The sequence below is a fragment of the Amblyomma maculatum genome, chromosome 3 (assembly GCF_055883805.1).
Source record: "Amblyomma maculatum isolate TAMU_Amacu chromosome 3, ASM5588380v1, whole genome shotgun sequence".
Taxonomy (NCBI): Eukaryota; Metazoa; Arthropoda; class Arachnida; order Ixodida; family Ixodidae; genus Amblyomma; species Amblyomma maculatum.
The window spans coordinates 17295198-17311451 of record NC_139346.1 but is presented as its reverse complement, the minus strand read 5'-3'; the positions used below and the strand labels follow the sequence as shown (position 1 = coordinate 17311451).

Below are 16254 nucleotides of genomic sequence, written 5' to 3'. Positions count from 1 at the left end.
GGAATATTTTTGCTCAATCTTATCTGGTTCAAAGCCCGTTTGTAGCCCACATGCAGGCCCTTACACGAGATTATATGGTATTAAGATTACAAAAATTATAATTAGAAAAAAAGAAGCGAACAGCACCGCCTGCCGTTTTGAGCTTTACCTGAGTGTTTTAACCACTGCGCCACAGCGAGAGTTGACAGGATCCGCCTTATACTTGTGTGTAACAAGGGTTTTTACAAATCTGAGTGTTGAAATTGCTATTGCCGCTACACGTCTGTCCTCTGAGTGTGCTGAATCTTTTATGTACTAAGCATCACATTTTGCACAAGCATCGCAGAATATTCGAATTTCTCAATGTTCGCTGTTTTGTCATTGTCTCAGTATGCACATAATTATTGGGGCGCTTGAAGAGCTGTCAGGCGCATTAATCTGGGGTGTAATGTGTACTTAGCCTCGCATGTGCCCCGGAGACCAGCGCTGCCGACATCTGTCAAATGAGCCATTTAAGGTGTAGGCACACTGAAGGTAGTGTTGAACGATGGTTGACTCGGTTGGTTCGTATAGAGAACAGAGCAGTGAAGGAAATGGGAGATGTGCAAAACAGGCTCTGTGTTCCCCGTTTCTTTTTTTCATTGTTCATTCCTTTTTACTGTTTAAAAATTTCGATACATAGCAGTCTTTCCTCATTCATGACGATTGCTCGGTGATGTCAGGAGCTACGCCCATAGCTTCGCTTGCTCCTGACAGTGCCACCTCAGCACTGAAGGCATCGCATGCCCTCTGGAGGCCAAGGTCGTTGAAGTGCAAGCCGGCGTTTGCCGCGAGTTTCTGTTGTCGGGCTCAGGAAGATCTATGGCTAGGGCAAACGAACAATGGCTCCGGCCAGCGGTAGCCTAAATTTTGGCTGCTGCTAGAGCAAACCGCGTTATGTCATGGAGTTCATCATTTTACCCATCTGCGTAGGTTGGAGAAACAGTTCAAATCACTGCGATGGAAAAAAAGAAAAGGTCTCTTTAATGTCGAATCGAAATATCTCCACAAGAAATGAGTCATTATTAGCAGCTGGACACGCAACAACGAAGTAAAGAGATGCTGTGCTATTGCATTTTGCTCACAACAGATGTGACATAGCTGCCCTCAATGTACCTCTAATGGCCTACGCTATTCTTTGCCCGCCACTAGCACTGAGCAGCGATTCTTTACGCCCGCGAGCTATGAGCGAGCTTTAAAGAGAATAAAATCTTCAGTGCTAATTACAGTACGTAATTCAGTACAGTCAAACTTTGCTATAACAAACACGGATATAGCGAATTATCAGATAGAACGAACTAAAATCAAAGATTGGTTGGTCTATTGTTTATATTGTGACATTTATGCCCTGCACCGCTGGATGTTAAAGAAGACAACAATCAGCAACAGTGACACAGAAGACGACAAAGTGGTAGCAATGTTTAGTGCTAGACGAAGGTTGACGCTGCTGTGCTTCTGTGCTTTGTGTGCTGTGTCATCCTGGACTAACCTTGCCACGTATCATCTTGGTGAAGGTTACTAAGATCCCCGTGTGCACACATAAATCCATTTAAACAGCCGAAAGCTGGATTTGCGCAATGGCCGCCATCTACCTGGGATCACAACGTCAACAACGGCCACTATGACCTCTGAGGCAGCTCCTACCACCGCAACAACATCGGCGCAGCCACTCATCCTCACAAAAATCCGCCACCCTCCCATCTTCAATGGCGAAGACAAGTCAGATGTTGACGACTGGCTAGATGAATACGAGCGATGCAGCAGGAACAATCACTCGGACGCAACCATCATGCTGGCCAATCTGATTTTCTAGTTAGCGGGAACTGCTCGCACGTGGTTCCAAAATCATGAGCACGAGCTGGTGACCTGGGAAATTTGCAAGCAAAAGCTTCACGACTTGTTCGGGAAGCCCATTGGACGGGCTCTTGCAGCCAAAATTGAACTTTCGTCTCGCGCCCAATCCACCACAGAGTCCTACCTTGCCTACATTCAAGGCGTGCTCGCGTTGTGTCGCAAGCCGAACAGCTCCATGCTGGAAAGTGGAGAAGTAGGGCACATCCTCAAGGGCATCGCAGATGACGCGTTCAACATCCTCTTCTGCATGGATTGCTCTACCGTCGAGTCGGTGCTTCAAGTTTGCCGAAGATTTGAGCAGGCTAAACAACGACGCCTGGTACATCGCTTTGAGTGCCTTCCGAACACGGCAGCTACATCATCCTGCGATGATCTGGCTCTTCTGCAACAGCCTTCTCAGTCCACAACCATTACTCAGATCGTCAGGTGAGAACTCGAGGCCTTAGCTCCTGCACCAATCCCATCTCCAGTGCCCGACACCGGGGCCATGATACAGGCTGTCGTCCACCACGAACTTGCCAACCTCGGTCTTTCCTCCAACCCCGTACCGCCCTCGTCACCATCGCATCCTGTTCCTGTAGTGGCTGCTGCAACCACTAGCCAAGCTCCCCCACGTCGCTACATTAGTCGCAATCCTGCAGAGTGGTGCACCTCAGATGACAGGCCAATTTGTATTATTTGCTGTCGAGCCAGCCACACTTCACGTTATTGCCGCAGTCGCACCTTCCCCACCCCTCGTTCTTATTACAACGCTGACCGTCGGTACTACTACAGACCTCGACGCTCCCCTGCCCAACCTGAACAGCTTCGCCCCGCATATGATGGACCTGGACACTTCCCTCCTCAACCAGATGAACCTCACACCGAAGCCGTCTTAAGTGACCGTCACTCCAGCCGATCTCCATCTCCACGGTCTCGTCGATCTCGTTCACCGCTGCCTCGTCGCAACTCCTCCCCATCATACGCCGGCGCCTACTCGGGAAACTAGCGAATGCAGCACCCGGAAGGGACGCTGCATTACCGACCCGGACTGTCAACTCGGAACTGACCCTCGCACCCAGACGTAATCCCATTGACATTTGTGTGGACGGAGTCTCAGTTTCTGCCCTTATTGACACTGGCGGCCCACATTTCCGTCCTCATAGAAAATAACAATACTTATACAGTAAAAGCTCGTTAATTCGAACTTCACGGGACCGGGAAAAATGTTCGAATTATCCGACGTTCGAATTATCGAATGGCCTCGAAAAAACTGGCCAAAACCGTCTGTACTACGGTAAATGTACCGTATTTAGTCGCGTAACGAACTCGCTCGCATAATGAACCCACCCAGCCCCGATTTGTGCCTACGAATCTGAAAGAAAAAAAAATAATAATAAAGGCGCCAGTCGTTAGCGCGTCCCTCTGTTTCGCGCCTTCACGGTCCACAACGCATTTCTTGGCAGTGCGCCAAGATGCTGCGCGGCGATAACGGCGTGTTTATCTTTTGACTTTAGCTCCCGCAGGGAGGGAAGCGAACTTGGCAAAGTGCCAGCGCTTATCCGGTTGTGCAAGCCTCCTTTTCAGTACGTTCGCTTTATCATGCTATGAGCGACTTGGGCGGGCGCCCCGTCTACTGCCACTCTAATCATCGGAGCGAACGGTGCTAAAAGCTGGCGTCATGATCGCGGCTGACTCGCGTGCTTCCGTTGACGACTGATGGGTGGAAGGATGGATGGCTATCGCAAAAAAAAAAAAAAAGTTTAACCCATAGTGCCCGTCCGAGATCATAGCCTTTTATGGGCATTGGCTGGGACCGCGCCGACGGTACTTATCCCTATTTCCAAATTAACAGGGTTGGAATTAACGAGTATTTAGTTGCGAGCTACGGAGGTTGCGCAGAAGCGAGAGCAGGCAGCTGCCGCCGCGCGGCCATGCACTGACCTTGCCGCGGCCTCGTCCCCTCCCTTCAACGCCGCCGGCCGCCACGCCGGTCATGGCGCCATTTAAGTTTTACCCACTCTTCCATGGTTTTACTTGGTTCCTTATTCTGTCCCCGTTTTGGACGTGCGCAGCCTCTAATTATGCCTGCGGATCACGAAGGTGTTTCTTTACCCCCCCCCCCCTTTTTTTTTTGCCGCGTGATGTGCGCCAAGCCGCCCAGACGCGGCGGCGCGTAGTTCGAATTATCCGTAGCGGAACCGACCCGCGTTCGAATTAACGGGCTTTTTTATACACAGATCTCTATGGAGCTTGGCCGGACCAAGTAGTGTAGTTCGAATTATCCGAAAATTCGAATTACCGAGGTTCGAATTAACGAGCTTTCACTGTATTCCAGTCTTGAACTTCGGCCTTTTTGTGCACGTTCTTCCGAACTGATCCCACTGTCTGACGTCACAGTTGCCACTCTTTTACCTGACCCTATTGCTAAAGTATCGACACGACCTGCACCGTCCCCACCTCCGGAGGCCCGCATATCAGGAATGTTTGCACCTAATTTACGCCCTGACGGTGCTACAGCACTTACGAGTCTTCTGAATTCGTACAGCAATATTTTTGATTTTGGCGATCGCCCCTTAGGGCAAACGTCCCTCGTTACACATCGTATCGACACCGGAGACGCCCGCCCAATTCACAGAAGACCTTATCGAGTCGTCATTTCTGAACGACGCGTCATACAAGATGAAGGGGACAAGATGTTAGCAAAAAAAATTATAGAGCCTTCGAGCAGTCCCTGGGCGTCGCCTGTCATGCTTGTTAAAAAGGACAATACCTGAAGATTCTGCGTTGATTACCGACACCTCAACAAAATAACGAAGATGTTTACCCGCTCCCCAGGATAAATGATGCCCTCGACTGCTTGCACGGTGCCAGCTATTTCTCTTCCATTGATCTTCGTTCCGGTTATTGGCAGATCGCAGTCGACGAACGGGACCGAGAGAAGACTGCCTTCGTCACTCCCGATGGCCTGTATCAATTCAAGGTGATGCCTTTCGGCTTGTGTAATGCGCCCGCAACATTCGAGCGCATGATGGGCTCTCTCCTGCGCGGCTTGAAATGGACGACGTGCTTGTGCTATCTCGATGACGTCATGTATTTTCTTCTACATTCGAGAGCCATCTCCATCGCCTTGATGCCATTCTTGGCGTCTTCCGAAGAGCTGGCCTTCAGCTAAACTCGAAGAAATGTAGCTTCAGCCGACGTGGACTCAAGGTGCTCAGTCACGTGGTCGACGCCCGTTGTGTTCAACCCGATCCGGACAAAATATGGGCTGTAAGTGCATTTCCTACACCCCGTTGTACCAGTGACGTGCATAGTTTCCTTGGGCTTTGCTCCTATTTTCGGCGGTTTGTACCCAGCTTTGCGGAGAAGGCTCGTCCACTCACCAATCTTTTGAAGAACGACGCTTCATTTTGCTGGGACCAAGAACAATCCCAAGCCTTTTCTGCGCTCATTGCAGCCCTCACCAACCCGCCCATCCTGGCACACTTCAATCCTTCGGCACCAACGGAGGTACGAACCGAAGTCAGTGGTCACGGTGTTCAACAAGGTTGACGACTGGGCACGTTGGTAGGGGTTCATACTTAACCAGCCAAAGGACGAGACACAGGAAAGAAGAGGACAGGACAAGGCTGGACTAGCAACTGAATGTTTATTGATCAGAAGAAAACAATGAAGACTCCTTCCGAAAAGCACGCGCACAACCCAACCGGTGCAATGGCAGGATATTGGCAAGAAGATGAAGAAGAAAATTGAAAGTCAAGGCCTAACTAACGACTTTTCTAATAGATCAAATTCCTTACAATGAAGGCTAACCAACGCCTTAGCCACACACTTGTCCTCGGCTTTAGCAATGTAAAATGCTTCAACCAACTCTCTGCAGAGTTGATTACCATTGCTGTAAACTACACCCGTATTATTAAAATCAGGCGCACAAAGGGACGGGTCATGCTCTGACTTACACTCTCGGGATTGCATATGTAACGCCAGATTAGAACTCGCCTTCCCTCCCAGAGAATTAGAGTGCTCCGTCAGGCGCACATTTAGACATCTGCCGGTCTGCCCGTAGTAGCACCGGCCACAATTGAGCGGAACGCGGTAGACCACATTCTTTCTGCAGGTGGTGAACTTTTTCTTATGTGACACTGCACAACGAAAACTATCACGAGCTACACTGTTGACCCCCTTTCTAACTCTGGTGCACAAGCCTCCTATCTTGTTTCTCGCTGTAAATACAACGTCAACATCGTACCTTGCTGCCAGTTTCTTAAGTCGGTGAGAAACGCCGTGGCGGTAAGGTATGGCAGCCACCTTCTTTCGCCGCGTCACCACACCAACATCACCCTGCCCCGTTTTGCTCTTCCTCGACCGTGTTAAAACACGGTATTGGTGCCATACTCGCCACACAGCAGATGGGTCGCACTCACGTCATTGCTTATGCCAGTCGCCTCCTTTCTGCGGCTGAACGAAATTACTCGATCACAGAACGTGAGTGCTTAGCTCTCGTGTGGGCCATTACATAGTTTCGCCCTTACTTGTTTGGCCACCTGTTCTCCGTCATCACCAACCACCATGTCTTATGCTGGCTTTCTACGCTGAAGGACCCTACTGGTCGTCTGGGCCATCCGCCTTCAGGAATACACTTTTTCTCGCGGCCACAAGTCTGGCCGGCTGCACGCTGACGCCGATTGCCTGTCCCACAACCTGCTAGATCCGCCACCTGCGAGCCAGTGCGACGATGACACATATGTGTTGACCATCTCTGACCTTTCAAACATTCGCTTAGATCCCAAGCTTTGCAGCATTATCAATTGCCTCAGCACTGATCACCTTGATGCTACCCTTGCTCTGTTTGTGCTCCACAACGGCACCTTATACCAACGGAATGTGCGACCAGATGGCGCCGAGCTTCTGCTCCTAGTTCCCGAACACCTGCGTACCACTGTTCTTCAACAGCTGCACGACGCACCCACAGCAGGTCATCTTGGCGTATCTCATACGTACGATAGCGTCCGCTGCCGCTTCTTTTGGCCAGGCCTCTATCGCTCTGTTCGTCGTTACGTGGCTTCTTGTGACCGGTGTCAGTGACGGAAGAAGCCCTCGGTTATGCCTGCTAGATCCCTGCAGCCGATTGACATCCCAGTAGACCCTCTTTTCCGAGTTGGCCTTGACCTCCTCGGGCCTTTCCCACTTTCTGCGTCGGGGCATAAATGGATTGCGGTGGCCACAGATTATAATACGCGCTACGCTGTCACCCGAGCGATACCCACCAGCTCTGCAACTGACGTGGCTACGTTCCTTCTCCACGACGTCATCCTCCTCCATGGTGCACCACGCCAGCTGCTCACTGATTGTGGCCGTTGCTTTCTTGCTCGAGTAGTCGACGAAATTCTTCAGTACTGCTCCATTAAGCACTATTTTATCACCGCTTACCATCCACAAACGAACGGCCTCACCGAACGCCTCAACCGCACGCTCACGGACATGCTGTCAATGTATGTCTCGGATGATCACCGTGACTGGGATATTACTTTGCTGTTTGTAACGTTCGCGTACAATTCCTCTCGTCACGACACAACGGGCTACTCACCGTTTTATCTTCTATACGGCCGCAACCCTCCCTTTCCTCTTGACAACGTACTGCCTCCCACCGCTAACGCCAGTTGCTACGTTCGTGACGCCATCTTCTGAGCTGATGCTGCCCGTGTTATTGCTCGCCGCCGACTGGCCTCCTCCCAAAATTCTCAAAAACGGCACCATGATTCTCGCCACCGGGATGTCCACTACTCTCCGGGCTCTCTCGTCTTGCTCTGGACTCCCACTCGTAAAGTTGGGCTGTGTGAGAAGCTCTGGCCACGCTACGCAGGACCCTACCGTGTTTTACGGCCAGTCACTCCTGTGACATACGAGGTCGCCCCTGTACATCCGCTGCAACAGTCCTCTATGCTACGCACCGAGATTGTTCATGTCGCCAGAATGAAGCCGTACTACCCCTGCAGTAATTCGTCCTAGTGCGCACCGGGACTGTGCTTTTCGTGGGGGGTAATGTGACATATATGCCCTGCATTGCTGGACGTTAAGAAGACAACAATCAGCAACAGTGACACAGAAAACGACAAAGTGGTAGCAACGTTTAGCGCTAGAAGAAGGTTGACGCTACTGTGCTTCTGTGCTTTGTGTGCTGTGTCATCTTGGACTAACCTTCGTGCACTAACCTTGCCACGTATCAATATATATGGGAGTTCTTTCTGTATAATGAAAGAAAATTTTCAAAATTTGACGTTAGGTGGGTTATAATAAAGCAGTTTTTTTGCATTAAAATGACAAAAAATGCGTAAAGGAGCCAGAAAAAACGTCAAAATATGTAATTTTTCTATCAATCGAATCACCCGCTGTTTAAATCGCCTGTGCGTTCGCGTGCTGTGTCATTTATCGGCAGCAACAAAACCTAGCCGCCTATGGCTTATGTCCTCCAGAACCATACCCCCCCTGTGTGGTGATCTCGGACGTCATGAATGTCCATTGCTGGAGCCTAGTGCTGTCGTCGAAGTAGGTTTAAATTGACCGTGCGTTTGTGTGCCGCGTCATCTAGCAGCAGCGACAAAAACTAGCACCCATGGCCTCCGAGATCACACCTCCGCACGTGGTGATCTCGGAGGTCATGAACAGCCATGGCTGGACTTGAGCGTCACCGCTGCTCGAGTACAGCCTTGTGACGGCTGACAGTCATGTGACTGGCATGTCACCATTAGGTCTACTCGAATTGGTTGTACTCTCTGCACCAGTTCTGGCAGGATCCAAGGGGGTGCTGAGAGCTTGCAGCACTAATTTAGCTAGTTCAGGTGCAGCGCGACACTGTTTGCTGCACTCCCTGCACTTGGAAACCGGCCAGTTCAGACGATTCAGTGAACTCACGTTGAACTAGGCCTGCACCTTTGCAAAAGAAATACCAAGGTGCAGGGCTCACGCGCTGCACTGGAAAAACGATTACAAACATGTCGCACTCAATGAACTAGTGCACATAATGCAGCCAAATCGAGTAAACCTATTGCCTTGTCGTGGCATGAGCGAGCCCCTGCCGTGCCACTGCGGCCAACCCGTGCTTGTGCGCTACGCTCCCAGAGTCCGATGGCTCCGTCGCGCAAATTGTGAACATTCCTTTTTAGTATTCATTTTTGCTCTCCAACACAATGAAAAGCTAGATTTCATGCTTGTACCATGCTTTTAATTAAAAACTTTGCATTTTCGCACCTTTGTGTTGTCCATATTAGTGGGCATGTTGTCTCGTTTTATTAGTACACTTATTTACAGAAATTTGGGTGCACACTCTTATAATGAATGTTCGAACAAATTTTCGCATCCCATACTGCTTTGTTATAATGAAGTTCGACTGTATACTGTTGCAATAAGGTGACTTTTCTTCATAAACATGACCAGTTTTGCCAGGTTGCGTGCAGCACCAACTGGTGAAAAAAAAAGAACTTTGTAGTTAACTTGGAAGCAGGTTCTTTTAACAGAAACTCCTATGGCGGTTTAACTGCCTCACCCATGCTGGTGTTTACTTTTTCTTCCAAGAGACGGTTGGTAACAAAGAGGCAAATCTCCTGCTGCTACCACTGACACTTAGAGTGCTCTCTTAGGTGCAATTACTACAGAATCTGAAAGTGTCAGGCCATTGGCAGTTTATTTGGAGTGCATCAGCCATTTTTTGAATGCTGGCTTTGTGATTCCATTGCAGAGTGCCTGCTTTTTTTAGGTGTTCATTGTTGTCCCATCGTTCGTTAGTTGCATTTCTCAAGATGTTTGTGGGAAAAGCTTGCAGCTATGTGGGAAGTCGCGGGGCATTTCTGCCCTAAAAACCACTTTTACCACCCAACATTTATGCCATAGTTTTCTTTTTCTTCTGATCGGCTTTCTTTAAATTTTCTCTTGGGAGTTCCCCATTTTCTTTTATCTTCAATTGGTTTTTGCCTGCAATAACCTCTGGTTCGGTGCGGTCTTTCACATTTTATTTATTTTTTTTTTTGTCATTTTGAGAGTTTATAATAAAGGGAAGTCAGAGAAGGAGAGATTACCTAGTATGAAATCTCAAGAACTAAGACTTGCAAGGGCACGTTGCACTAGGAGTTTACTGGAGTTTAATACCCCTATCACATGAGCAGATGTAGTGGCACTGTAACCAAGGGTTGCTTCCGTAAATTAATGACTCTTCCGCTGCAGTTGGCAACATCAAAATCAAATGTCATTTGGAAATGATGGCAGACACAATGGAAGCTGCAATACCCTGTGTGTGTTGATATTTCATAATTACTTTAAGAAAAACAATTATATTAGAAACAAGCTTAATATTAACTCATTTTCAGGGTTCATTTGACCATGCGGTTGCACTTTGTTAACACCAAAAGGCATCGTAATCTAGGAGGATAAGAGCTAGTTCTATATCTGCAGTCAACCGATACATTGCGATACGGTCGAACCCGGATAATTCGAATTTTGGTTATACAGTCGAGCCCGCTTATAACGAACCTGAGCGTCACGTGGAATTCGTTCGTTTTATCCAGAAGTTCATGATATATGGGCCGCTAAAATGTCGACACCAGTGAAAAAAAATTTATTTCAGAAAAAAAGTTGGTGGTCGTTGTCTGCCTCTTAAGCACAACACGCATCCGATGATAGCGGTTTCAAGCTTGTTCAAAGCTGTAATGTGTGCATCTCCCAAGGCTTTAAAATATACCAAACATGTACTTAAGTGCCTCAATATGGTTCAGTGCTGTGCTCACACTTACGGGCGCCGGCTCCGATGGCTTGCTGTTGTTGTCATCTGATGCTGCGGCGTTGCTTGATGCCCGCACTTGCCGGATGACCGTCTCATCTCAAAAAGACTCTGCGACTCCAGCAGCGTCGTCCGCATCTACAAAATCTTGCCAATCAATATCACGACTGGCCAGGTCAACAGCGGGTCGTCATGAAGTCGCCATAAGCGTCAACAAGTCGTCATGAGGCTGGCTTTGTTGAGGGTCTTCAATGCCCGCTTCAGTTGCGTCGGCCTTGCGAAAACAACTCCAGATGGAATTGGGCATCACTTCCATCCATGCTGCTTTGATCATTTCCACCGCCGAGTACAGCGAGATCTGGAGAGGCACATTGGCAGTGGGGCGAATAACTGCAATCAGCATCCGCGGCACAACACGGCGCCAGTAAGCCGCTTTAAACATTATGCCAGTGTCCAGCAGTTGCGCTTTTGATGTTGCGTTTGGGGGCAGAAAAAGCAGCTCAACTGCCGTTAATGGAGCCTGCACATGATGGGCAGTACAGTGGTCAAGAATGAGAACTGTGCGCCCTCTCTTTGCCATGCTGCTGTCAAAATCGATGAGCCATTTCCGTGAACAACTCGCGTGTCATCCATGATTTTGAGTTGTGTCTGTACTGCGCAGGTACGGAAGTGCGGAAGCAACGTGGCCTTGACTTGCCGAAGACAAATGGCAAGCACCGATCCCTTCCGTCCATGTTCGTGCACAGCAGTACAGTTATCCGCACTTTGCTTTGCTTATCGGCAGCACACTTGTTGCCCATCATAGCATGCATTTTGTCAGACAGCGTTTGGTAGAATAGGGCCGTTACAGTGGCGTTATATGCGTCACTTTCAGCGTACCTTGATACATGGGCCAAGTTTGTTGACAGCCACGTACCGACGTCTTTGTCATTTACTGCTGCCGATTTGCCATTGATGCACTGGAAAATTATCCCGTGGCAGAGCTTTAAGCGATGGAGCCAGCAGTTTCTAGGGGAAAAATCTCGGAGTTCAGGAGGAATGCAAGGTCTATTGCCTTGGACAACATTAGCGGCCCGCTGATGGGCACATTGCATGCCGGAGCGTCAAGGAACCACTTAAGGAGCGCGTCTTCCGTCTGCATAGGTGGCCTTCTGTAGGCACTTCCTCATCGCAGAGTCCGTGGGGCACTCTTGTAGATTTTATCTTTCTCTTTCAGTATTGTGGATATTGTCGATTTTGACAAAACGTGCTTTTTAACCAGTCCGTGATTCTTCGCACCTTGAGAAAGATCTTTAAGTATTGAAAGTTTTGTGGCCAAGTCCAAAGCTTTATGCTTCACTGTCGAAGTATATGCTGGTCATTCCGCCATCTTGAATATAGGCGTCACACCACTAGGAAACAAATAACGTTTCAGTACAACTGAAAGCAAGAAAAACGAGTAAACGAGTGTGCATCTGAGACGCGGGGATACAGGGAAGGGGTGAGGGGGAAGGGAAGGCAGGTTTGACAGCACGTCATTGCATGCTACGTTGTCGATTGGTAGCAAACTTGACCATTGCTCTGACAGTGACGAATGGGGTCCCATGGCGAATGAGATGTTACTCTCGGTCTTTCCTTCGACCTGCATGTTTACGTGGCTCCTGTGTGCTGGGCTCAGCTTGCTATTTTTTAATTTTTTTTCGTTTCGGCGCTTTCTTTGCCGTGTCACCGCTCCTCCGTGCCTCCGTCTTAGATGCCGTGAAAGATAATCCGGGAAGTCGCTTGCCGCATTGCGGCCGCTAGTCATTCCTCCTGCGAGACGCCATAAGAGATAAATTGGGAAGCTGCTTGCTGCGTCTGCACCGCCCCTCATGCCTCGGGCGAGTTGCCACGGAAGAATCGGGAATGCTGATTGTTGCAGCTTGCAGAGCACAGGATTGACGAATCTCAGCATGTGGAAAGTGGTCTGCAGCTCTAAGGCGTTCGCTGTAGCCGATCGGCTAGTCTCACAGTTGTTTATTGTAGCCAAGAAAAAGTGCCATAGCCCTAATGTATATCATGACGGTTGTACCGGACTTGTTCGTGATAAGCGAGCGTTCGTCTTAAGTGGGGCAGTTATAAGGGGGCTCGACTGTATCGAACTCGCGGAATATCCTCTTGAAAATTCCATGTAAAAGTATAGGAAAGCTGCGTCGTAAATCGAACTCCGATTTCCCGGTTTGATATATTGAACTCCGTACCACGCACTGGACGGTGCGCCTTCCCCAAAGACGATCGCATCACCCTCAGCTGTTTGCCGCGTGACGTTCTCAAGCCACGCGCGAAAGGAATGAAAGAGAGCAGTTCAGCGCAGCGCCCTTTCTTTAAAGGCATGCGCATCTGTGGTGATCGTTTGCCACGCACCAGCACGTGGCATTTGCAAGCCATGTGCGGGAAAATGACAGGGAACTGGTTTGGCAACGGCCACTCAGCAACCTTAGATATGCGGACGATACCACTTTAATGGCAGAAACTGAAGTGGAACTCAAGAGACTTCTGATGCGCGTACGAGAAGAGAATGAGAAGTTTGGGCTTAAACTGAACATTAAAAAGACAAAGATCATGGTGTCTTGCCCTATCAAGTCCTGGAGCAACAAGGAACAAGAAGTGGAAGCTGCGACAGATTTTTTCTTCTTGGGCTCCAAGGCTACCCCGGAAGGAGACTGCAGTCATGAAATTAGGAGACGCCTGCTTCTGGGAAAAAGAGCCATGGCTAGCCTTGACCGCCTAGTAAAGAGCAGAGACATTAGATTGCCAACCGAGATCCATATAACTCGTGCTATGGTCTTTCCAGTTGTGATTTATGGATGCGAGAGTTGGACTGTGAAGAAGGCTGACCACCGAAGAATTGACGCATTTGAATTCTGGTGCTGGCGAAGACTCTTGAGAGTTCCTTGGACTGCCAGAAGATCAAATCAGTCGATATTGTCGACCATAAACCCTGACTGCTCATTGAAGGGTCAAATTCTAAAGTTAAAGCTCAGCTACTTTGGTCATCTGATGAGAAGAGAAGAGTCGCTGGAGAAAGATTTGATGTTGGGAAAGGTTGAGGGTCGCTGGAGAAGGGGTAGGCAGCGAACGCGATGGTTAGTTGGCATCCTCGAGGCGCTGCAGATGAAGTTATGTGATGTTAGGAAGATAGTAAGAGACCGGAAAGCGTGGCGTGATATGGTCCATAAGGTCACGAAGAGTCGGACACGACTGAACTGAACTGAACTGAGCTGCAGAGCAGACGCAGCCAACGCAGCTGTGGTGCTTGAGAGGGGAAGTGAAGCGCAAGCATGTGCCCATTCTTTTTCTCTCTCCTTTCTCTCTCTTTCCCAGTCTTCATTCGCAGCAGCACGCACTACACATGCGCTGACATTGCGCCCGAGGCAGACAAAGTGTCGGACGCTTTCTTTAGAGCGTGTTGTGAACCCTCTGTGTGCGGCAGGCGACGTGCGATGCGCGTCTTGTGTCATAGTGCTGAACGTGCGGCGTAGGGTAGCGGCTGCGAACGTTAAGATGCGGCAGATTTTTCTTTTTTGTGAGAGTCCATCCTTGTCATCGTGCTTAACGTGCGGTGCAGCGTAAGCTGTGGCGGCTGCAGATGTTAAGAAGCGGCATGGTTTTCTTTTTTTGCAAGAGTCGTCCATTCTTGTCATCGTGCTGAACATGCGGCATAGCTTAAGCTACGGCGGCTGCGGACGTTAAGAAACTGCAGATTTTTTTTCTTTCTTTTTGCAAGAGTCGTTCGTCCTTGCATCTATGAATCAACGAAAGCATGTGGTCAGCTGCGATCATAACAGTGGCTGTTAGCACTGTTCGCTTTAAACGGTGTTTGCTGCTATCATGCTTTGCAATGATTTTGTGGCAGTGGACTCTACTCGCCCCAAACGCGGTGTAATAAATCGAACCAGGCTTGTTCAATCAAGCCATCACGGGCACTCTGCCAAGTTTGCTTCCCGCCACCGCAGGAGATGACGTCAAAAGTGTAGTCAAAAGATAATCACGCCGCGATGTTTTCGCTGCACAGCATCTTGCCGCGCTGCCAATAAATGAACTGTGGATCTGGTGACAGAAACGGAGGGACACACCACCGACAAACATATATTTTTTTCTTCTAATTCTCGGCGACAAAAGTGTAGGGTGGGTTCATTACACGAGTGATTTGATTACGCGACAAATACGGTATCATTTTTCACGATCGCAAGTGGTGTCTGAAGCTGATTTCTGTATATCGAATTATTGATATATTGAACTATTTCGCGATCTCCGGGTTTGACTCTATATATGGCACTGCAGTCAAAGGGTAGCAAAGATGGTTTGAAGGTTATGACAAATGTCTTCAGTGTTCTTGCTTTCTAAGTTGACATCTTCGTGGTTGCTTTTTCATTCATTTCACATGTCGTTGACGATGCTACACAATTGTCTAGTAAGCGATCACATGAATGAAACATACCTCTGACGAGTAAAAGCCATTGATCGCTTTGCTGTTCCGTGTGTCTAGTAATGGCACTGCTGAATTTCTTGGCCTCTGCAGCACTGTAGCTAGCATTCGCAGTAGGCTCATTTTATGTCTTGGTGCTTATCTTGTGAGAGGAGCTTTTCTGTGGCTGTGCCGTGGTCTGCAGAAATTGTTTGGTGGTGATATTTTCTGTGGAAGTAATATTATGAAAATTTTGTGGCAGGAAAACACCTGCACCAATTTGTGAGCAGCCTGAAAATGGTCGAAAGAGATCCCCAAGTTAAGGCAGAGGCAGCTGCAGTTACTTAGGCTGTGATGGTGCCGCCTTGTGGGTGCTGTAACCGCTGACTTCACTTGTGGAGGCAGAGATGGTGTAGTGCGCGGGTGGTGGTGTACGCAGGTGAAACTTCAGCTGGAGGAGAAGCAGCGTGCCACGCGCCGTCAGCGTGAGGCAGAGGCGGAGGCTGCGGCCGCCCAGGGCCGCCCCTATGTCGGGTACGAGCCTGTCTGGTTCCGCAAGGAGACGGACCCCATCACGGGCAACCCGATCCACGTCTATCAGAACGAGTACTGGGCCTGCAAGGAGCAGGGCCAGTGGGAACGCTGCCCCGCCATCTACCTGTCGTCCTGAAGAGGATTAATATCTTCCGCCATAGTAATATTACGTTTAATGCAACCCTTCGGAGAAGGAGGGAACAGGAGATCCCCGTTGATGATGCGATACTGCTTCCATGCCTTTGCTGCTGAGAAGAGCTGTTGTTGGAGAGCCTGCGATATATTATATTATATATATGTTCATGAACTGAGACACGTGCACGCAACACACACACACACACGAAGGATATAAATGTTCTGTTTTTTAGGGAATTAAAGTTCTTGGTTTTATAATGTGTGCGTCCTTGTATCCTCTCTGCCTGCCTTATCTCAGCTGAGACAACCTCCATCAATGGAGAAGACAATTTATGCTGTTGAAGGCTTGCTTTCGATTATGCAATGCACTAATCCAAGCTCTTGTGGAGGCATTGCTCTAGCACCATCCAAAAGTGCAACAAAATGGCCAGGGTGTAAAATCATGGGTGCAGTCTGAACGTTACTTCAAGGAAAAAAATGCAGTGTAATGAACAAGTCAACTATATTCATGTTGCAATGTAGTGGCGACAGTGCC

General features: G+C 48.9%; 1 protein-coding gene across 2 annotated transcripts in view; it reads left to right on the top strand.

The window, feature by feature from the left end:
- The window catches only part of Osbp (oxysterol binding protein), a 192407-nt gene extending 176428 nt beyond the window's left edge, over positions 1-15979 (top strand). The window contains exons 8-9 of one of the 2 annotated variants that reach the window (XM_084597322.1): positions 11286-11358; positions 15490-15689. In XM_084597322.1, coding sequence (XP_084453448.1) covers positions 11286-11358; positions 15490-15539 — 123 coding nt within the window. In that variant the 3' untranslated portion in view covers positions 15540-15689. Of the gene's footprint in view, positions 1-11285; positions 11359-15489 lie in introns of both variants that reach the window. The other variant, XM_084597320.1, reaches the window with a different exon arrangement.
- Positions 15980-16254: the final 275 nt, after the last annotated feature.